Here is a 23716-nt window from a genome sequence, read left to right as displayed (position 1 = left end):
GAAATCATGTTCTTTTTTATTAATAGAAGATTTGCCAACAAGCATATATAATTGTATTAGCACTTGTTTCTGAGCACCAATATTTTATAGATGAACTGGGTTATAGGACAGTTTTTTCATTCCTTCAGTAAATAAGCTCCTTAGTTAAGGTCTAGCTAAGCTGCTTTTTCCCAATTCTCCTGAAGAGATAGGTATTATGAGACTCCGTTCTTATCATCCTTCTTATAGAAAAAAAATGATTAACTCTGGAACAGTGTGGATGTCAGTATCAGTATTCAAAAAGATGTTGTTAGGGTGGTACAGGACATTGTCAATACCTCAGCTCATCCCCTACGCTTGGGCCTCAACACTGTGGTGCAAGCCAGACTTCCAACTGCTTTTTCTGGAGCTGGAACCCTCTCTGTCAGTGTGCTGGGCTGGCTGGAAGTGCCAGAAAATCAACAAACATCCTCTCTCTTCAAGGAGTAACCCTTAACTCTGAGCAACAGAGGTTGGTATATAAATACTCTACCTCCTGTTGTCACTGGAGGTAACAGAGATTAACTGAGGCTGGCTGATTGCACACGGACTCCTGGAGTTCCCTAGTAAAATTAATTTACTAGTTTGACAAAACACCCTTTACTGAGTATCTCACCTTCACTTTATTACTTTACTGCCTTTCTGATGTTTTCTGGGATCAACTCCCAAAAAAACCACTTGAACCTGAATCCTTGTCTGAGGGCCTCTTCTAGGTACATCTAAACTAGACCAAATTATTAGGCCCTTACCATATCCATTATTTCATTCTACCTTTATAAACACCACTTCTATATATGCCTTTTTTTTAACATAACAAGCCTTTTTATTTTTTTTATTAAACAAAAAACTTCATTTTTTTTTTTTTAATTTAGCTGATTCTGTGCTGGTATCTTCAACACTTCCACAACAATTTTCTCCTCATCAATGAATAAAACATGCTGGATCCTCCCACAAATACACTGCTCCATAGCTAAGACAAATGACTTGTCTCTTCTTCTTCACGAAGACAAATAAATATTTAAAAGAAAACTATTAATAAAACTATGACACTAGAGCATTCTTAGGCCAGACCCAAATGGAAATGAAAAGTCAGGGGCACCTGGGTGGCTCAGTAGGGTTAAAGCCTCTGCTTTCGGCTCAGGTCATGATCCCAGGGTCCTGGGATCGAGCCCCACACCGGGCTCTCTGCTCAGCAGGGAGCCTGCTTTCCTTCCTCTCTCTCTCTGCCTGCCTCTCTGCCTACTTGTGATCTCTGTCTGTCAAATAAATTAAAAATAAATAAATAAATCAAATAAATTTAAAAAAAAAAAGAAAAGTCATAGTTTGAATAGGGCAACAGAAGCAGGAAGAACTTAAGAACCCAACTTCAGTCCGTTAAAGCCTTTAATAAAAATATATAGCCTATTAAATGAACATACTATAATTTAAAAACCACTAGGCTGTTGTTCAACATTCATATTGTATTTAATATTGTATTTAATATCTAATAATGTTGAAATTGACATTCTTATGCATACCTCTTTGTCCCCATCTCGGGATATCTCAGGGGATAAATTTTCCAGGGAATTTGGATAAGAGATTTAAAGTATTCTCAGTTTTTGATTTACACGTAATCAGAATAATTGAACTTATTTTCATCTCTAACAATATGAAACAAATGCTTCTGTTTTAACAGATTTTCATCAATTTTGATTATTGAATACTATCATTTTCATAACCTGTGCAAAACACAATCATTGTTAAACATTTATATCTTGAACTTTTTTATTACCAACTTATATTTTTGTGAATTCCTTATTAATGACTTCATCTCAATTATGCATTGGTATGGTTTCATTTTTTTTCATTGAACAGTTCTCACATCTTTTATAGTATACCTCCAAAAAAGTTTTACGCAGTGTTTAAAACTTCCATAAGCATGCTATGAAATGGAATTTTAGATAAGATTTTTTTTGTAGTATTTATTATATTTCTTTATTATTTTATTTATTATAATTTTTTAATTAATTTTTATTTTTTATAAACATATATTTTTATCCCCAGCTGTACAGGTCTGTGAATCACCAGGTTTACACACTTCACAGCACTCACCAAAGCACATACCCTCCCCAATGTCCATAACCCCACCCCCTTCTCCCAAACCCCCTCCCCCCAGCAACCCTCAGTTTGTTTTGTGAGATTAAGAGTCACTTATGGTTTGTCTCCCTCCCAATCCCATCTTGTTTCATTGATTCTTCTCCTACCCACTTAAGCTCCCATGTTGCATCACCACTTCCTCATATCAGGGAGATCATATGATAATTGTCTTTCTCTGCTTGACTTATTTCGCTAAGCATGATACGCTCTAGTTCCATCCATGTTGTCGCAAATGGCAAGATTTCATTTCTTTTGATGGCTGCATAGTATTCCATTGTGTATATATACCACATCTTCTTGATCCATTCATCTGTTGATGGACATCTAGGTTCTTTCCATAGTTTGGCTATTGTGGACATTGCTGCTATAAACATTCTGGTGCATGTGGCCCTTTGGATCACTACGTTTGTATCTTTAGGGTAAATACCCAATAGTGCAATTGCTGGGTCATAGGGCAGTTCTATTTTCAACATTTTGAGGAACCTCCATGCTGTTTTCCAGAGTGGCTGCACCAGCTTGCATTCCCACCAACAGTGTAGGAGGGTTCCCCTTTCTCCACATCCTCGCCAGCATCTGTCATTTCCTGACTTGATGATTTTAGCCATTCTGACTGGTGTGAGGTGATATCTCATTGTGGTTTTGATTTGTATTTCCCTGATGCCGAGTGATATGGAGCACTTTTTCATGTGTCTGTTGGCCATCTGAATGTCTTCTTTGCAGAAATGTCTGTTCATGTCCTCTGCCCATTTCTTGATTGGATTATTTGTTCTTTGGGTGTTGAGTTTGCTAAGTTCTTTATAGATTCTGGACACTAGTCCTTTATCTGATATAGATAAGATTTTTTTAAATAATTTTAAGGAAGCATCCTTTTAATATAGTTTAAGAACATGGTTTCTGATTGTTGGTGGTTGATTTTGCATTGTTTTCTTTTGTTTATTAGGAATGAATGTTCAAATGTTTTGGAGGCAGTACAACATCTACTCTGAAGGCAAATTACACAGATACAAATCCTAACTCACCATTTAGTAGAGAAGCAGAGAAGTTATCTTAAAGAGTTAACTGATCCTTCTCTACCTCACTAATATGTAAAACAAAAATAATAATAATTAAAAAAATAGCTGCATCATCTTGGTATAGTGAGGATGAGTTAACTCAAAGTGGTTAGTGTAGTATCTTGCACATAATAATCACCTGATAAATGTTAGCCAATTACAAATCTGATAACATTGTTATTGTGATCTATTGGGAGGAAATCTAGGATACTGGCTTAACATTACAGGTTCTTCCTTGGCACGTATCTTAACTCTAGCACATAGTAATTGTGTGAATTTAAGCAAGTTACTAACCTTTGTGTGTTTTGGTTTTTCTCATCTAGACTAAAATATTACCTACCTCATGAGATATTTATATAAGCTAATTATGTGTGCATGTGTATATGTACATATGTATGTGTATATATACATGTGTGTACATATATAGGTGTGCATGTTTATAGATACACAGATATCACTTAAAACAGTACCTAGACCATAGCTCATTATAGGATTCAAAAAATGTGAACTAGTATTATTACTCTATTACTGTTGTATCTTTTATTTTTCTTTGTACTATTAGTGATATGTTATGCAAATAGATTTACTAATAGTAATCCCCACTGTATTTCTAAAATAAATCTTTCCTTGTGGGTTTTTTTTCCCAATGTACTCTTTTTCTCCCAACTTTAGTGAGATATTATTGTCATATTAAGTTTAAGGTATACAATATAATAATAATAATATAATAATAATAATAATTTGATGCATATATATAATCACAAAATGATTGTCACAGTAAAGTTAGCTAGCACTTCCTCCCTTTACACAATTACCATTTCTTTTTGTGGTTAAAAAAAAATAAGACAGGCTTTCTTCACAACTTCTAAGTATATAATGTAATATTGTTAAGTCTAATCACCATGCTACACATTGGATCCCCAGGACTGAACCTCTAATAAATAAAAGTCTATACCCTTTGACCAATACCTCCTCATTTTCCTTACCCTTCAGCTCCTGACAATCACCATTATGCCATTTATACTGGTTTAGCTTTTTTTGATTCCACATATAAGTGAGAACATGCAGTATTTACCTTTTTCTGTCTTATTCCACTGCCATAATGCTCTCAAGCTCCATCCATGTTGTCTCAAAAAAGCAGGATTTCCTTCTTTCTTATGGCTGAATGATATTTCATTGTTTACTGTTATTACATTTCTTTATCCATTCATTTGTTGATATATATACTTAGGTAGTTTCCACATCTTGCCTATTAAAAATCAAGCTACAATAAACATGGGAATACAGATATCTCTTCAGGACAGTGTCTACATTTCCTTGGGATAGCTACCCAGAAGTAGGAGTGCTGGGCCTAATGGTAGGAACCTATATACTGGTTTCCACAGTGGCTATACTTATTTGTATTTCCACCAACAGTGCATATCCATTTCCTTTTCTCCATAACCTTGCCAAAACTTGTTGTCTCTTGTCTTTTTGATTTTCACCATTCTAACAAGTATGAGGTGCGATCTCACAATGGTTTTGATTTGCATTTCCATGAGGATCAGTGATGTCCATCATCTTTTCATGTACAATTGGCCATGGTATGTCTTCTTTTGAAAAACTGCCTCTTCAAGTCCTTTGCCCTTTTTTTTTTTTACAAGTATGCACCTGTATTTATTTATTTTTCAGGAGGTTTCAGTCCTTGAGTGGTAGAGCATCACATGGATTCTGTGGCCAATGGCTTCATCGGGAATGTTCCTTCAGAACTTGGTACAAACCATGCCACTGTGCCCATGAGCATGGGTTACGTTACCCTGGATTACTCTGTTTTTGTTCACTATGTCACCAGGAGTAGCTGTGTTGTTCTTTGCTTTGTACTCATAAGCATATCTCTTGCTAAATTGAATTCAGTTTCATCTCAAGCATAAACACCTTCAATTTTAAGAAAAGCTGTATGCTCCCTTTGGTTCTGGAGACCTCACATATAGTCAGCGAAAATGGCCTTGAACCATAGCCATCCAGACATATTTGTCATTTTAGGAGCCCTGTTCCCAGCAGGCCATCACAAGCTCCAAGATGGCAGAAAGAGAACTTTGCCCCTTTTTTAATTAGATTGTTGGTTTTTCCCTACAGAGTTACAGGAATTCCTTATGTATTTTGCATATTAAATCCTTAGCTAATACACAGTTTCTAAATATTCTCTCTCATTCTGTAGATTGCCTTTTATTTTGCTGTTTCTTTTGCCAAGCGGAAGCTTTTTAACTTGATATAGTCATACTTCTTTGCTTTTGCTTTTGTTGCTTACATTTTTAGTATCATATCCAAAAACAAAACAAAACAAAACAAAAAAATTTAAAAAACTTTGCCAAGACCAATGTCAAGGAACATTGCCCCTGTTTTGCTTTTTTATCCCTAATAGCTTTACAGTTAGTTTTTAAATCCAAGTATTTAATTCATTTCAAGTTAATTTTTATAAGGGATATAAGGTAGGCATCTAATTTTATTCTTTGACATGTGGTTGTTCAGTTTTCCCAACATTATTTAAAAAGACTATGTTTTCCTCATTGACTGTTTTTGACTCTGTGGCCAAGTATTAGTTGACTGTATGTGTGGGTTTATTTCTTGGCTCTTTCTCCATTCTGTTCCATTAATTTATGTGTCTTTTTAATGCTAGTACCATGTAGTTTTGAAGCTTTTGTAATATAGTTGCAAAGCAGGAAATGTGATGTCTCCAGCTTTGTTCTTCTTTCTCAAGATTACTTTTTTTACCCTTTCAAAAGACTCCGAATAGAGTCTTTTGTAGTTACATAAAATTTTAGGATTTTTTTTTCTATTTCTGTGAGAATATATATATATATAAAATATATATTATATATATAAAAAATATATATATCATTGCAATTTTAATAGGGATTACACTATATATATATAGATGGCTTTGGGTGCATCCCATAAGTCTTGGTATATTGTACATATCCATCTTCTTTTGTTCAATGACTTTTTTTTCCTCTTCTGATTTCTTCTTTGAACCATTTGTTGTCAGGAATATATTGTTTGATTTCCAAACATTTGTGAATTTTCCAGCATTCCTCCTATTACTGATTTCAAGTTATTGATTTTGGTCAGAAAAGATACTTGGTATTGTTTCAGTCTTCTTAAATTTTCTAAGGCTTATTTTGTGATTTAACATATGATCTATTTTGGAGAATATTCCAAGTTTACTCAAGAAGAATGTGTATTCTGCTGTCATTGGGTGAAATGCTTTGTATATGTTTGTCAGGTCTGTTTGGTCTAAAGTATGGTCCAAGTCCAATGTTTCCTTATTGATTTTCTGTCTGGATGACCTATTTATTGTTAAAATTGGGGTACTGAATTCTCCTATTAATGTATTTTTATCTATTTCTCCCTTCAAATCTTTTAGCACTTACTCAACATATTTTCCTGATGCTGGCTGCATATATTCACCATTGTTACATATTCTTGATGAGTTGATCACTTCATCATTATAGAAATACTTCTTTGTCTCTTGATACAGTTTTTGACTTAAAGTCTATTTTGTCTGATCTAAGTATGGCTACTCTTGCTCTATTTTGTTTTCCATTTGCAAGTATATCTTTTTTCCCAGCTCTTCATTACAAGCCTATGTCCTTAAAGCTGAAATGCCTTTTGATTAAATAACTTAAACCACTTACATTTAAAGTAATTATTGATAGGTAAGGCTTACTAATGCCATCTTATTGTTTTCTTGCTTTTTGTAGTTTCCTTGATCCTTTCCTCTTATTCTGCTGTCTTTCTTTCCGGGTTGATGACTTTTTGTAATGGTGTGCCTTGATTCCATTCTCTTTATGAGTATCCACTTTAGGTTTTTACTTTGCAGTTATCATAAAACATCTTCTTACATAAAACATCTTCAGTTATAACAATCTATTTTAAGCTAATACAAACATCAATCATATATAAAACTCTACCCTTTTAGTTTCCCACATAATTTATATTTTGATGTCATAATATACTTATTTTTATATTTTGCATCCATAGAAAAAATTATTGTAGCTACCATATTTTTTATGTTAACCACATTTTAATATTTAATAATTAATATTTATTATCACTTAATTAATATTAATAATTAATACCATTTACCATACTTTAATATTTAATATTAAACCTTTATATTTATATTGCCTAATTAAACCATTACCTTTTTCCAGTATTAAAATATTCTGACTTGACTATACACTACCTTTACCAGCATAATAGATTTTCATATATTTCCTTGCTAGTAATCAGCATCCTTTCATTTCATCTTGAAGAACTCTTCTCAGTACTTCTTGTAAAGCAAGTGAAGTTGTGATGAACTCTATGGCTTTTGTTTAGAAAAATCTTTATCTCTTCCTCATTCTGAAAGACAACTTTGTTGAATAAAATATTTTTGGTTGGCAGTTTTTTTTTTTCCTTTCAGCACTTTGAATATATCATCTCACTCTCCTAGCCTGAAAGGTTCCTGTTGAGAAACTCACTGACAGCCTTACTGGGACTTCCTTTGTTAAAAAGAAAACCACAGGACTAAAATGGCATAACTTAGGCTGAGTCCCCAAACCAGGACTTAGTACCTAACCTAACTACAGTTCAACCTCCCCAGAAATGTAGTCTTAACCTGTCAGGAATTTTCTAATGGGCACGAATGAGTCTGTCACATGGGCCCTCTCAATTCCCCAAAGGAGGATGAGATAAACTGCATGATAAAACCTCCTGTTCTTCCCTTTAATGGAAAGTCACCTTACCTGAAACAGTCCTTTTCTTTTACTAATAACTTTCTTGTCCTACTCTCCTTCCCATAAAATTCTTCCATTTTGTACAAGTGCTTGGAGTGCCCCTCCACTTGCTGGATGGGATGCCACCCAATTCATGAATCATTTAATAAAACTAATTCGATCTTCAAATTTACTCAGTTGATTTCTGTTTTCTAATATCTTTTATGGGAGAATATTTTTTCTCTCATTGCTTTTAAAAATGTTCTCTTTTTTATATTAGACAGTTTTATTATAATGTGTCTTGGAAAAGATCACTGGGTTGAAATTTTTGACCTACTTTTTTCATGAACTTGGGTTTCTAAATCTCTCCCCAGATTTGGGACATTCTCAGCCATTATTTTTTTCAATTAATTAATTTATTTATTTGACAGAGACAGAGAGATCAAAAGTAAGCAGAGAGGTAAGCAGAGAGAGAGGGGGAAGTAGGCTCCATGCTGAACAGAAAGCCCAATGTGGGGCTTGATCCCAGGACCTTGAGATCATGACCTGAGCTGAAGACAAGAGGCTTAACCCACTGAGCCACCCAGGCGCCCCTCAGCCATTGTTTTTTTAAATGAGATTTCTGCTCCTTTCTCTCTCTCTCTCTCATTCTCTCTCTCTCTTTCTCTCTCCCTTCTGAGACTCTAAAACTGCATAGTTTCTTTAAATGCTATCACATAGTTTCTCTGATTATGTCATTTCAAATGGCCTCTCTTCTAGTTCACTAATTGTTTCTTCTGCTTAGCCAAGTCTTCTTTTTAAGACCTCTCTTAAGCCTTTCAATTCAATCATTATAGTCTTCAATTCTCTTTTTTTTTTTAAAGACTTCTATTTCTTTGTTGAACTTTGTGTTTTATTGATGAATTGCTTGTCATTTGCCTGTGTTTTCTTGTAGTTCACTGAATTTCCTTAAGAGGATTCTTCTGAATTCTTTGTCAGACGACTCATAAATTTTTATTTTTTTTTTCAGTCATAGAAATTTTGTTAGTTTCCTTTGGTGATATGTTTCCTTTTTTATTCATGATATTGGCCTTGTGTTAATGTCTGCACATTTGAGGACATTGAGACTTCTTCCAGTCTCTGCAGACTGGCTTCAACAGGCCCTTTATCACTCAACCTGTCCAGAGACTCTGGGTAGGCAGACTGGTGGTGTCTGTGGGCAAGCTTGCTGCTGGAGTACTTACGTGCCCTAATTATGCAATGAGCTAAATGCTTGGGTAACTCTAGTCAGTCTGGTGCTGGGCCTTGCCAGCACTCCAGGTTCACAGGTTCACAGGTGCCCCCGATCCCTCTGCAGAGCCTAGGTTTTCAGACCTATAGCCACAGGAAATACCTAGAGCCACAAGAACCAGCCAGATTCTGGGTGGGCCAGAATCTGGATTTGTAGGAGTCTACTGGGAGGCTGGAACTGAAGAACTGCCTGGAGCTGTGAGAACCATCTTGGGCCATTAAGTTGACTAGGGCTGTAGGAGCCAACCAGTACCTAGGTGGGGCCCTCTGAGAGCCTGGAGTCATGGGAGCTGTCTAGGGCTGCTGGCTCTAGCAGGCATCAGGCTGAGTCAAGGGCTTGATTCATGGTAACTGCAGGCTACCCCTCAAAGCTGTTGAAGCCACAGCAGGTGTCTGGACTGCTGAGGTAGGCAACCTCTGGGCTTAGCCAGGAACTAGGTTCTTGGAGTCTACATAAAGTCACCTAGGAGGTAAACAGGAGTCTACCTGGCAATAGGGCGTGCTGGCTCTAGGGTCCAAAGTAAAGGTAAGCACTCACTTAATTCTCCTTCTCTCTCTGGTCTAAGCTGCTCTGGCTTGGGGAGGAGTAATAGTATTTGTGTGAATCAATCCTTCCTACCTTTCTCTGCATCCTTTCTTACTTCTGTGTTTCATCCATGTGATGCAATCTCTCACCTGGGATCCTGGCTGTCATGAAGGTATTTCATGTACAGATAATTGTTCGAAATTTCTGGGAGGAGATGACCAGTAGAAATCCCTATGCCACCATTTGGCTGATGTCCTCAAATAGTCTTGAATCAGATTTATTAGTGCTTTGACTAGGGTTTTTAAATCTACATTCCCAATTGAGATTAATCTGGATTTTCTTCTTTTACTGTTATCAGTGCTCAGTTTTTATATCAGGGTTATACTATTTTCTTAAAATGACTTAGAAAGATTTCTTGCCATTTCACACCTTTGAAAATGGATGCTTATCATAAGAATTGCCTGTCTTTTAAAGTCTAAAAGTATTTGACTTTAATCTAGAGTTTATTTCATTAAAGATAGTTATTTGCCAAAATTTTAATTTATTCCAAGGTGATAAGTCTATTCAATTTTTAAACTTCTAGTTGGATCAACTTGGGCAATTTATACTATAGGAACAGAAAATTATAAACCCATATTCTTTTTTTTTAAGATTTTATTTATTTATTTGACAGACAAATAGGCAGAGAGGCAGGCAGAGAGAGAGAGGAAGGGAAACAGGCTCCCCGCTGAGCAGGGAGCCTGATGCGGGGCTTGATCCCAGCACCCTGAGATCATGACCTGAGCCGAAGGCAGAGGCTTAACCCACTGAGCCACCCAGGCGCCTTGTATAAACCCATATTCTTTAATGCAGCTAAAAATTATAAATGAGATGAGGCTCGTTACATTCTCCAGTCAATACAGATGCTTTAAGACAAAATCTTCTGCTAGCCATTACTTCTCATTAAATTAATGAGACAACTTTATCTTTTCAATTGTTCAGGGCCAAAAATTTTGAAAATACCCTTGATTCCTCTCCGCCTGCCATCTAATCCATTAGCAAATCCTTTGAAATATATTCCAAATCCAACCACCTCTGACTACCAAGCTGTCATTATCTCTCACCTGAAGTGTTATATTGATAACGCTTTCTACTTTTTCTCTTAACCTCTTCTAGTGTACCTCTTCTCAATCAGAACCAAAGTCATCAAATCCCTAGCTTCCAGACATGCTGGCTGCTGACAGCTCATATCTAAGTCCCTACCTGGTAACCACTTTCAGCTCAAAGGAAGTTCCCACCTGAAGTTACACCTCTACCACAAAGGTAGCCAATGAGATCTGGTCCCCTTGCTGCAATTAGAAGCCTGAAAGGTTGTCTAAGCTCCAAGGCTCCTATAGATCAGTTGAAGACTTTGCAGTAACCACTTTGTAGCTTAATTCATCACTTTGCCCAAGCTTGCATCCTTAAGCCCTCATACGTGTTGTTTCTGATAGCATTCCCAGTTAAATTCCTATATGCAAATTCTTCATCCCAGAATCTGTTTCCCAAGACCATTGACCTAAGATAGTTGGCATAAGGAATGGTCTGGAAAAAAAAAATTCTAAAATGTGATTTTTGAGGTACAGCACTCATCAACCAGCTGGCATAAGAACCCCAACACTAGTAGTAGGCAGAGTACTGATAGTAATTCCTAGCATGTGGATGGTGCAATTTGTTAACACTTTCACCTGTGGTGAACTGGAATGAAAAACTGTTCGGAGGGAATACACTGTCAGGTACAATACCTCAATCATGAAAGAGGTTTAGAGGAAATAATAATTATACAGACAAAAGATTTGAATGAATGTCGTGAAGTGTGATCAAAGCTTTGGACAAAGACAATGCCACGCTAAGGGTGATTAATGACCAATTTAAGGCAAATTGTGAAAGTCAGAACTCCTTAGCAGCATATAGAGAACCTCTCATCTCCTACAGCCAGAAGGCAGAAATTGTGAGGGATCAAACTTCAGGCCTTAATTACAAAGACAGGAGAACTCTGGTGAAGTCCAAATCCACTTTGGAGGCAGAGAAAAAGAAAGGCAACCTAGAAGGGGAAATCTCTTGGAAGCTTGTCAGTGAAAGGAAAGAAAAAACTAAGTAGTTTAAATTAAGAGCCCTGTAGAAACAAATGAGAAGCACAAAATTAGAGGTATAATAATCCCACCTCCACACCAAAGCACCAAATATTTTTTAAATGCACCTTACTACACCAACAAAAGAGGACATTCAAACTAAGAAATCTAACAAGCCACCTAAGCACCTAACACTGCTTCATAGAAATCTCTGTGATTGCTGGTCCAAGAAAATATAAAATGTTCCAGAAATGAAAAGAAAACTCTAAGCAATAACCATACACATCCATAATAAGAAGGAAACAGAAAATGGCATTATGTAGGAGACTTTCCTTGTTGTTAGGAGAAACATGCTGAAGATAGGGTATGATATCTGCAGTTCAATTTCACATTACTCAACAAATAGATGTATATACAGAGAGAGAGCACACAAACTGAACAAAATATCAGTGGCAGAACAAGCTAAGAATATACAAATGTCTTTGTACTATTCTTTTAATTTCTCTCTTGGTTAATTCTTAAAATATTTATTTATTTATTTATTTTTCTTTTTTTTTTTAAATTTATTTTCAGCGTAACAGTATTCATTGTTTTTGCACCACACCCAGTGCTCCATGCAATCCGTGCCCTCTCTAGTACTCATCACCTGGTTCCCCCAACCTCCCACCCCCTGCTCCTTTAAACCCCTCAGGCTGTTTTTCAGAGTCCATAGTCTCTCATGGTTCACCTCCCCTTCCAATTTCCCCCAACTCCCTTCTCCTCTCTAACTCCCCTTTCCCTCCATGCTATTTGCTATGCTCCACAAATAAGTGAAACCATATGATAATTGACTCTCTCTGCTTGACTTATTTCATTCAGCATTATCTCTTCCAGTCCTGTCCATGTTGCTACAAAAGTTGGGTATTCATCCTTTCTGATTTTTAAAACTCAAACAAATCAACACCAAAAAAACATTAATCCAATTAAAAAAAAAAGGACAGAGGACTTGAATAGACATTTTTCTGAAGAAGACATACAGACAGCCAACAGATACATGAGATGATCCTCAACATCACTCATCATCATGGAAATGCAAGTTAAAACCACAATGAAATATCACTTCATACTAGTCAAAATGGATAGTATCAAAAAGATAAGAAATAATAACTGTTAGCAAAGATGCGGAGAAAAGAGAATTTGTGCACTTGTGCACTACTGGTGGGAATGTAAATTGGTGCAACCACTGTGGAGTGCAAACACTGTAGAGTGTTTGTAAACTGTAGAGTACAAAGTTTCCTCAAAAATATAAAAATAGAATACCATATGACCCAGTAATTTCATTACTGTGTGCTTACCCAATGAAAATGAAAACTAATTCAATAAGATTTATGCACCTCTATGTCTCTGTGTTCATTGCAGCATTATTTACATTATCTAAAATATGGAAGCAACCAAAGTGTCCATCAATACATAAATGGATAAAAATGCGGTATGACTTTACTCATTCATTCAATCATTTATAATCATTTATAAACACATCACATATACTTATAGTTTAGTACCAAATATTTATTTATATTTACAACAGATATTAATGCCCAATCTTATTTTCACTTCTTTTACTTTCCCTTTGTTTCCTCTTATTTTTTGTTTCCTTTTTTCTTTTCTGCTTTTATTTTTGTACCCAGGAACAATTTTCTACATTTAAAAGTAAGGTCTTGTTTCTCTAATTCTAATGAGATTAAAGAAAAACATCCTCATATCACACCAAACCCACATCACATGAAATACCACAAAAGAGTAATTTTATGACCTTGTAGAATATTATAGGAGAATAAAAATACGTTATATAACTTCCAGGGACTACATCAAAAACTTGTGAAAAACTCAATACACATAGGTTTTCCCCAATTAAGAAGTGATATGAAGGCTTCTTGCCTAGTGTACTTAGACAAAACATCCAAATCTAAAACTACCCATGTCAGACATAACTCTCAACAAAAGCTGTTACATATTCAGACAGTGTGGTTTTATTTTTTAAATAGTTTTTAGCATCTTTCATAAATGTATTCACACAAGTCTTTCTTCCCTACAGTGTGTCTAGAAGTCACTGATCTAATTATTTAATTCAATTTGAACAGTACTAAGGACAGCATAAATTGCATGCAGAAATTTGATGATTTTCGACTGTGCTCTTGTAAAGCAGAAACCATGACGATTTGATTTGGACAGCAGTTAGGACAATACAACTTGCATTCAGGAGCTTAATAAAGACTTTAGTTGTGCTCCTGGTTGACTCTCCCCAAGATAAGATATTTGGAGATGCAGGGTGAGTCTGATTAAACATTGGATGGCATAAGTGAGTTTAAAAAGCCTGTGAGAAAGTCTAAGTGCCAAGTATAAGTGGATATTGACAATAATTTCCATTTGTACATATTTCAGTATACAAAGCACTATTGCACAAATTCATTTCAATTAGGTAAATATGTATGGAGAACATATTCAAGGCACTATCCCAGACAGGGGGCAGAAAACGAAACTGAGTATCTACTCAAAGAGCTTACAATCCAGTGGGAAGACATAGTCATTTTGGCTCAAAGAAATGGAGTATTTGTAGAGATACAAATTGCTCTCAGAATATAAAGAAGAAAGAAGTAATCTACCTGGAGGAGTTAGGGAAGGCTTCGTTGAGAAGGCAGTATTTGAATTTGGGCCTTGAAAATGTAAAATATTATTTGATAAATACCAAACATTGTAAGATAATCAGAGCAGTCACTCTTACATTCTTTCACAGTACAGAAAATTGGGGCTGAAAGAGGCTAAGAGGACTTTGTCATCCAACGTCATACAACTGATAATTGTCAAGTGGGATATGAACTTGGGTTTTCTGATTCCCAAGTCCTGTGCTCATCCACTGTATCACCCTACATGAAGTGTCTTAATTTTAGGCAAAAGAAGGTACATTCTCTCAAGATAATATTTTAAAAAGACTACTCATTTCTGCTCTAATAATAAATGTGGCTGTCCTTTGTGCACCATATGAAAAAGAATTTGTTATCCTCTAAGTATTAATGTTATTTCCTGGTCTAAGTACAACAAATTTCTTGTAGTATTCTAAATAGGAGTACTGGGGAAATCAGATCTTTGCTTAAAGATTAAGAAAACTGTTAAAGGGGGCGCCTAGGTGGCTCAGTGGGTTAAAGCCTCTGCTTTCGGCTCAGGTCATGATCCCAGGGTCCTGGGATCGAGCCCCACATCAGGCTCTCTGCTCAGCAGGGAGCCTGCTTTCCTTCCTCTCTCTCTGCCTGTTTATGATTTCTGTCTGTCAAACAAAAAGAAAGAGAGAAAGAAAGAAAAAGAAAGAAAGAAAGAAAGAAAGAAAGAAAGAAAGAAAGAAAGAAAGAAAGAAAGAAAGAAAGAAAGAAAGAGAAAAAGAAAACTTTTAAAGAAGAGTAAAAAACTTGGGGCACCTGGGTGGTTCAGAGGGTTAAGCCTCTGCCTTCGGCTGATCTCAGGGTCCTTGGGATCAAGTCCCGCATTGGGCTCTCTACTCCGCAGGGAGCCTGCTTCCCCCTCTCTCTCTGCCTGCCTCTCTGCCTGCTTGTGATTTCTCTGTCACAAAAAATAAATAAAATCTTAAAAAAAAAAAAAAGTAAAAAACTTCATCATGAGAGGTACCTGGGGGGCTCAGTCTATTGAGTATCTCACTCTTGATTTCAGTTCATGTCATGATCTCAGGGTCATGGGATTGAGTCCTGCCTCTGGACTGTACTGAGTGTGGGACCTGCTTGGGATTCTCTCTCTCTCTCCCTCTCCCTCTGCCCCTACCCCGACTCTAAAAAAATTTTCATCATAATAATTAGAGACTGTAGCATGCCATGAGGGTGATGCCTTACTAGTTTTTGTGTTCTTAGAAAAACAGAATGAGAGAGGACAATAGGATTAAGCTTCGCTGTCTATAAGATAATTTTTTGTAATGCAAATATATACCCAGGAAATAATAGTAACACATAAGGCTTACTATATGTCAGGCACTGTTTTAAGCACTTCATGCCTACTTAATTAAACAACTCCAATGAAATCGGTATTATGGACATCATTTGTGACTGATGAATCTGAGCCACAGAGAAACTTAGTTGAAGTCATGTAAGTGGTAGAACTGTGATTTTAAACTCTGCCTGGCTATAGAATCCTTATCCTTGACCACTCAGTTCTAGTGCCTGATAAAAATGGATTACATATTTTCTTTTGTGAAGAGGGCTTTAAAATACAAATATAAATTTCATTCATTAGATATTATGTGAGGTCTTGTTCTAGGAAGGTGCAGCTTACAAAGGGCATCTAAGAACACAGACTTTAATGTCAAGCAGACTAGACTTTAAGAACTTGTCAGCCCTGGCCTACCTGTGTGAATTTGGGCAAGTTTTTTAAATCTCTCAGAGTTTTAATTTCTGCCTTTCAAAAGGAAAAGGCAATTATTATTCTGAGATGGGAGTGCAAACAACCCATTATGGTAAGAAAAACACTGAACTTAAATGTCAAAGACTCAGATTATAACCTCAACTACTATGAGCCATGGGAAATTAGGCAAGCAATCCATCAATCAACAAACATTTATTAAGCTTTATATATATAGCTCTGTTGCAAGTATTTTGGGAATATAGCAATTTAAAAAAACATTGTTCCTTATTCTCCAAGAGAAAATTCATCCAAGTTTGTTCATTTTCCTTAAGGACTGAACTAAGGCCCAAAGGAGGTGATTTTGGCATCACCATTCCATGACTCGAAAAGAGAATTTGAATAACAATATCATGGAGCTTCTGTTTCTTTGCTAAGCACAATTTGTGTGTGTGTGACACACACACACATACACATGTATGTATATATGTATACATACATACATATATATATAACAATTCTTCCTTTTGATACATGAAGGGTATACATGCAGAAAGAGGAAAAAACTGAACTTTGAGACTTGTCTCGTGTTCATTACCTACAGCTGCCATAACCAGCTGTTCCCACACATTCTCTCTATGGGGTGTATTTTTCTGGAATGCAGATTAATACATGTCACTGTTGAGCCACTATAAAAGACAGCAGAATCAACATGATACATAGAAACCTGCTGGAAAATGTTGTCTTTTCTTTTCTTCCTCAGAGAGGAGCTCAGTAACAATTCTAAACCATTTAGACAGAAACTGAAGGAAAAATTTCCACATCGTGAATATGTTTTCACTCTTCTGGTTGACAGGAACTGGCAATACTACTGTGTGCTATGTGATTATTTATGGAATGCAGGCTAGGAATGATTAACAGCATCAGCTTTGGGGGCAGGTTGACAAGCATATAGATAGATATAAATATAGAAAGATATAAATCCTACCTCTAGCACTTAAATGCTTGGAGACTAACGGCTCTGATCCTCAGTTTCTTTGTATGTAAAATGAAAATAATCATACATAACTCCTAAAGTGACTAAGTGAGACAAAATATACAAAATGCGTGGTATATAGCATTTTATTTAATGACTAGTCACTAATTAATGATTAATAATCCATCAAATTTAACATTATCCTTAGCTACTAAAAATCACTACATACATGTTAGAAGAAAAAAATGAACTAACTCATTTTGGTACAAGGAAAACAAGTATTTGCAGTTATTTCACTTCAAACCACACAGGAAATACCACTTAGGAAAAAAAAATAGACACTATCTTCTCCCAAGGTCCTAAGTAGGCAGATCAATATTTAATATATTTCATTAAGATATTCTGCAGTCTAGCATTTAACTATATCAAAATTGTAAACCAAATTACAAGTTTATTTTCAGCATTTACAAAGTTAAACACATAAGGGTTTGAATACATCTCTCCACATACTTATTAGTCAAATTATAACATAGGCATTCTGGTGGGAGAAATACACACATAACTTTTAAGTTCCAAGTTACTAGACAATTTGGCAGCCCTCTCTCATCTCTTCAATCCCTGATTTTATAATCATAAATGGCCTTAGTACTAAAGAGAACAAGCAAAGCAAACAATACATGTGAGCTCTAGAATTGAGAATTTATGAGCAAATCGTTAAGGAAATATGTCAGGTCAACAGTCATGCCTCATTCACCATAAGTAGGTCAAGAGGAAAGCAAATTAACTTACAGTGAACAAGAACTTCCTTGGACTCCATGAAAATGTTTAGAAGAGCAGCATGAACTTATACTACTAAACACAAATGTCTGCTATTAGTTGGTAGAACCCTCAGCTCTGTCTCTCACTCATACCACCTCACCAAACAGATGACCACAGACACTCCTTTCCAACAGCTGACTTTTAATCCTGTCTTTAAGTTTAAAGAATTATTGAACACTGCATCTGAAACTAATGATGTACTCTATGCTGGTTAACTGAATTTAAATTAAAATAGAATATCTTTTCAAAATTATATTGCATGTAATAATGAAATTACCAGAAGAAAACTGTTTTAAAGATTATCCTCTAGCTCTCTCTCCCTATACATATTTCTCAAAAAGGACTGGCTTAATTTATGAGCTTAACCACATAATTTGCTTTCACATCCATTACTCCATTGACTGTATTAAGATTACCCAACACAATTCTCTTCTTTGAGCTGAAAGATGGGCACTCTGGGATATAACACAAATGTCAAAGCAATTTGGATGCCACTGAAGATGAAACATTAATGTTATAAAGGCAATTGATACAATCAGAGTACGCTACTTCCAGGAAATAAATAAATACTACCTAATTCAGGCTTGCCCACAACTTAAAAGACTAGAGCAAGTGGTTGGCAATGATATTACAGACTTTCCAAAGATACCCCCTGGCTGCTGTTTTTCTCTGCAATATCATGTTGGACATGAAAAAGTTATTTTCACTTAAATCCCTAAGATGCTAAAAATTCATGGCCACAGACTTGACTCACAGAAAACAATTTTAATCACAAAAAAATTGCTAGCACTTTCTTCTTTTTTATATGTCACAAAATGTCAAGGTTTCTGCTTATTAGCCTTATCACTTACAAATTATATTTGTGGAATAATTACATAAAAGAAGGTAAACATTATTTCCTACAACCTATATCATCAAAACATAAGAGTACTGCATTTAATTTTTCAAAAATATTATACCTGAAGTTTAACACACATAAAAAAATCTCATCTAGATATTACCAACAACTAATGTTCACAACACAAATTTAGTGAGCCTACCATGTACCAAGCACTACATTAAATTTCAGAGATACAAAAAATGGTAAGACACATTCTGTTGTTTAAAAAAAAAAATTACAGTAAGTGTAGTGGTCTGTCCAGGGGTATCCAATAAGTTACTGCCCTCAAATTTTCCCTTTAAAATAAAATTTTAAAAACAATTCCACTTGCAAAGAATTCTTTTTAATTCTTGGGGATACATTTAACAAAAGTAGTGCAAGTCTCATACACTAAAAACTACAAAGCCTACAGCCATATTCATATACCCCATATTCATGAACTGGGAAACAGTATTTTAAGATGGTGAACCGATCATATAACTTTTAGATTCAACATGACCTTTATAAAAACCCAAACTGTTTTTTTAATGCAGACATTGACAAACTGATTCTAAAATTTATATGGAAATGCAAGTGACCCAGAATAGCCAAAACAATCCTTGAAAAGAAAAACACAGAATAATCTATACTTTCTGAATTCAAAACTTATTAAACTAACTGAGACAGTATAGGACTAGAATAATGACAGAATATAGATGGGTGGAGTGGCATTGAGAGTCCAGATATAAATTGTTACATCTATAGTTAATCGATTTTGTTAAAGGACTTATTTATTTATTTATTTATTTATCCGACAAAGAGACAGAGAGGGAACACAAGCAGGGGGAGTGGGAGAGGGAGAAGCCAGCTCCCAACTGAACAGAGAGCCTGATGCAGAGCTCAATTCCAGAACCCTGGATCACTACCTGAGCTGAAGGCAGGTGCTTAATGACTGAGCCACCCAGGAACCCCTAGCTAATTGATTTTTAACAATAGTGCCAACACAATTCAACAAGGGATGGTCATTTTAGCAAATAGTTTTGGGACAACTGATTATTTACATGTAAATGAATGGACTTGGAGCCATACCTCACACCATATCTAAATTTAACTCAAAATGGATCAAAGTCCTACATGTAAGAATCAAAACTATAAAACCCATAGGAGAAAACAGGTATAAAACTTCCATGACCTTGGATTAGGCAATGGATTCCTAGATATGACTTCAAAAGCAGAAGCAAACACAGTGAAATAATAAATCTGTGCCTCACATGAAACTATCAGTAAGGTCACAAGACAACCCACAGATGGAATATCTACAATGAATATGATAAGGGTCTATTATCTACAATATATAAAGAACTATCAAAAACAGAAAGACAAACAACCCAATTGAAAAACGGACAAAGATTTTAACAAACATTTCTCCAAAGAAGACATAGAAGTGGCCAATAAACACATGAAAAGATGCCCAACATCCTCAGTCATTAGGGATATACAAGTCAAAACCACAATGAGGCAGTGCACCCAGCAGTTCTACAGATCCATCTCTTGCTTCAACAGTGTTTGGATGGAACAGACCCAGGGTCACTCTTTCTACTAGCCTCTGACCTCCCTCCAGCCTTTTTTCCAGTCCCAACATTTGGAGCTATCTTCTCAGCCAGGCTCTGCCTCCAGGACTAGCTAACACCTTATTTTGAGCTTAGCTCCTTATTACCAATCAACCATGAGCATCCAGATTCATCAGAATTATTCCATCAAGGTGAAGGGAGCCATCAACTGCCTGGTCAACATGCATCTGCAGGCCACCTACACCTACCTCTCTCTGGGCTTCTGTTTCAACCAAAATGCTGTGGCTCTGAAGAACATGGGCCACTTCTTCGAGCAGGCAGATGAGAAGCCCAAGGGTATTGAGTGTCTCTTGAAAATGAAAAACCACTGCAGTGGCCACACCCTTTTGCAAGATGTGCAGAAGCCATCCTAAGATGAGTGGAGTAAAACCCTGGATGCCATGGAAGCCACCTGGTTCTGGAGAAGAACCTGAATCAGGGCCTTTTGGATCTACATGCCCAGGGTTTCTGCACATATAGACCCCCACCTGTATGACTTCCTGGAGAATTTCTTCCTGGATGAGGAGGTGAAGGCAGGCAGTAGGCAGCTTTTTAACCACCCAGGTGCCCTCTCTTAAGCTGTGGACCAAATGGAAACAACAAAGCTTTCACGGCAAACAAACAAACAAAAACCCACAATGAGGTACACTTACCACCATAAAACTGTGGCTACAATAAAAGACAGACAACAAGTGTTGGTTAGGATCTGGAGAAACTGGAGTACATTGCTGGTATGAATGAAAATGGTGCAGCCTCTTTGAGAAAATTTGGCAGTTCCTTTCAAGTTTTATACAGTTTTGTTGGAAAATGAATAGAGAGGAGGAGCCAGATGGGAGAGGAGGAGGAGACAAAAATTTCATCTGGTCCCAGGAATTCAGCTAGTTATCAAACTATTCTGAACACCTACAAACTCAACAAGAGATCAAAGAAAAGAATAACAGCAACTCTATGGACAGAAAAGTGACCACTTTCTGGAAGACAGGACATGCAGAGAAGTGAATCTGAGGTGATATTTGAAAAAATGGACCATGGGGAAGGGGGCCTCTATCAGCCAGCTACTGGCAAGTGAGAGAACAGTGGAGCACAGAATCAGAACTTCTAGAAGACTGCTCCCCAGAGGGACGTTGCTGTGGTGGCTAAGTGGGGGTAAGCAGGAGATGGAAGCCTCACTGGAACAGTGTGGTCTCAGGACCCCTGTGGGTCACAGACAGACTTGGGGTACTTGAGTGTGGCAGAACTCTCAAGTACAGGAGCGAGGAAGCTGGCTACAAAGACAGAGCCGAGGAGTGGGCACACAGCTCAGGATTGCTATAAACTATGATCTGCAGCACTGTCAGGTCTCTACTCTTCAAGAAGGGGCCCAACAAGTGGCAGATCCGGGGTGACTCCCCTACATTCCCCAAGAGTAGTAGCATGAGAGTGCACCAGAGGAATCTGCTAGGTTTGGAGACTGGTCATGTGCCAGAGATATAAATGCTCAGTCACAGGCTGGGTGAGCAGAATGAGGCCAGAGATTAGGGAGAAAGGAGGGACTGACTATTTTTCTCTGATGGCCTACTGAGGAGTGGGGTCCTGAGTTCTCGGCTCCTCTGGAACCAGAGACTGGGAGGCTACCATTTTCATGCTCCAAAGCTGTACAGAAAGCTTTCAGGGAACAAAAGCTACCAAGAGCAAAACTGAGAAGATTAGTCAGCCTGGCCTGTGACAAAGGCAGGGTAGTTCCACCTCAGGCAAAGACATTTGAGAATCATGACAATAGGCCACTCCCCCAGAAGATCAGCAAGAACATCCAGCCAAGACCAAGTCTACCAAACAATATGAACTGTAAAACTCTAGTGCTAGGGGAATATGGCACAAAGAATTCATGGCTTTTTTCCCCCACAATTCTTTAGTCTTTCAAAGTTAATTTTAAATTTTAAACTTTTTTTAAAAAGTTTCTTTTTTCAAAGAAAATATTTTTCTTTTTCTATTTTTTTTACTTTATCTTCTTTCCTATTTTAACCACCATCTTCTCGATTCCCTGTTTAAAATCATTAATTTTCATTTTTACGATCATATGCCATTCCTTCATTGTATTTAACCTTATTTTTTATAGATATAGAAGATTTTCTTTCTTTAAAATTTTGGGATACAATTTCCTCTAACAGACCAAAATATACCCTAAATCTAATATATGGCTTTGTTCTATCATTCCCTCCTTTTTTTTCTTTTAATTTTTTCTTTCTTTTTTCAACCAACTTCTTATCTTAATTCCTTTTTTAAAATACTTTTTAAATTTTCACCTCTATAGTCACATTCCATCTCTTCATTGTATTTACCCATATATATATACACACACACATATACATACATACACACACATACAAACAAACACATACATAAGTTTTTCTTTCTTTAGATTTTGGAAGTTTCTTCTAACAGACAATAATATATCCAAATTCTACTCTGTGGCTCTGTTCTATTCACCAGCTGGATCATATTCTCTTTTTTTTCCCTTTTGTCTCCCCCCAGTTTCAGTTCTCTTCTGATTTGCTTGAATTGAATGAAAGAAAAATTTCTGAAATTCATGTAAACACCTGAAAATAAAAACATAACTGTTCAAAATCTCTGGAATGCAGCAAAGGCAGTCCTAAGAGGAAAGTATATACGAATACAAGTCTTTCTCAAGAAACAAAAGAGGTTTCAAATACACAACCTAACCCTACACCTAAAGGAAGTAGAAAAAGAACAGGAAATAAAGCCTAAACCCAGCAGGAGATGAGAAATAATAAAGATCAAAGCAGAAATCAATGAAATAGGAACTAAAAGAACAAATCAATGAAACTAGAAGCTGGTTCCTTGAAAGACTTACTAAGATTGATAAACCCCTGGCCAGACTTATCAAAAACAAAAGATTAATAAATTAATAAAATCATGAATAAAATTAATAGAATCATGAATTAATAAAATTAATAAGATTGTGAATGAAAAGGAGAGATCATGACCAACACCATTGGAATACAAAAAATTATGAGAACATATTATGAGCAAATATATGCCAGCAAATTAGACAATCTAGATGAAACGGATGCATTCCTAGAGATGTATAAACTAACAAAACTGAACCAGGAAGAAATAGAAAACCTGAACAGATGCATAACCCATAAGGAAATTGAAGCAGTCATCAAAATCTACCTACAAATGAGAACCGAGGGCCAGATGGCTTCCCAGGGGTATGCTACCAAACATTTAAAGAAGAATTAACACCT

At 36.3% G+C, this 23716-nt stretch overlaps 1 protein-coding gene across 2 annotated transcripts in view; it reads right to left on the bottom strand.

Moving 5' to 3' along the window:
• DLG2 (discs large MAGUK scaffold protein 2) overlaps positions 1-23716 on the bottom strand; it is a 2075147-nt gene that overhangs the window by 1842259 nt on the left and 209172 nt on the right. The window contains exon 1 of one of the 2 annotated variants that reach the window (XM_032356654.1): positions 17970-18023. The exons of the other annotated variant lie outside the window; for it this stretch is intronic. Within the exon in view, the coding sequence (XP_032212545.1) occupies positions 17970-17997 (28 nt within the window). The 5' untranslated portion in view covers positions 17998-18023. Of the gene's footprint in view, positions 1-17969; positions 18024-23716 lie in introns of those variants that run through there. 2 annotated transcript variants of the gene reach the window in all.

Source organism: Mustela erminea, chromosome 9 (genome assembly GCF_009829155.1).
Source record: "Mustela erminea isolate mMusErm1 chromosome 9, mMusErm1.Pri, whole genome shotgun sequence".
Taxonomy (NCBI): domain Eukaryota; kingdom Metazoa; phylum Chordata; class Mammalia; order Carnivora; family Mustelidae; genus Mustela; species Mustela erminea.
This window is presented reverse-complemented; position numbering and strand designations above follow the sequence as displayed.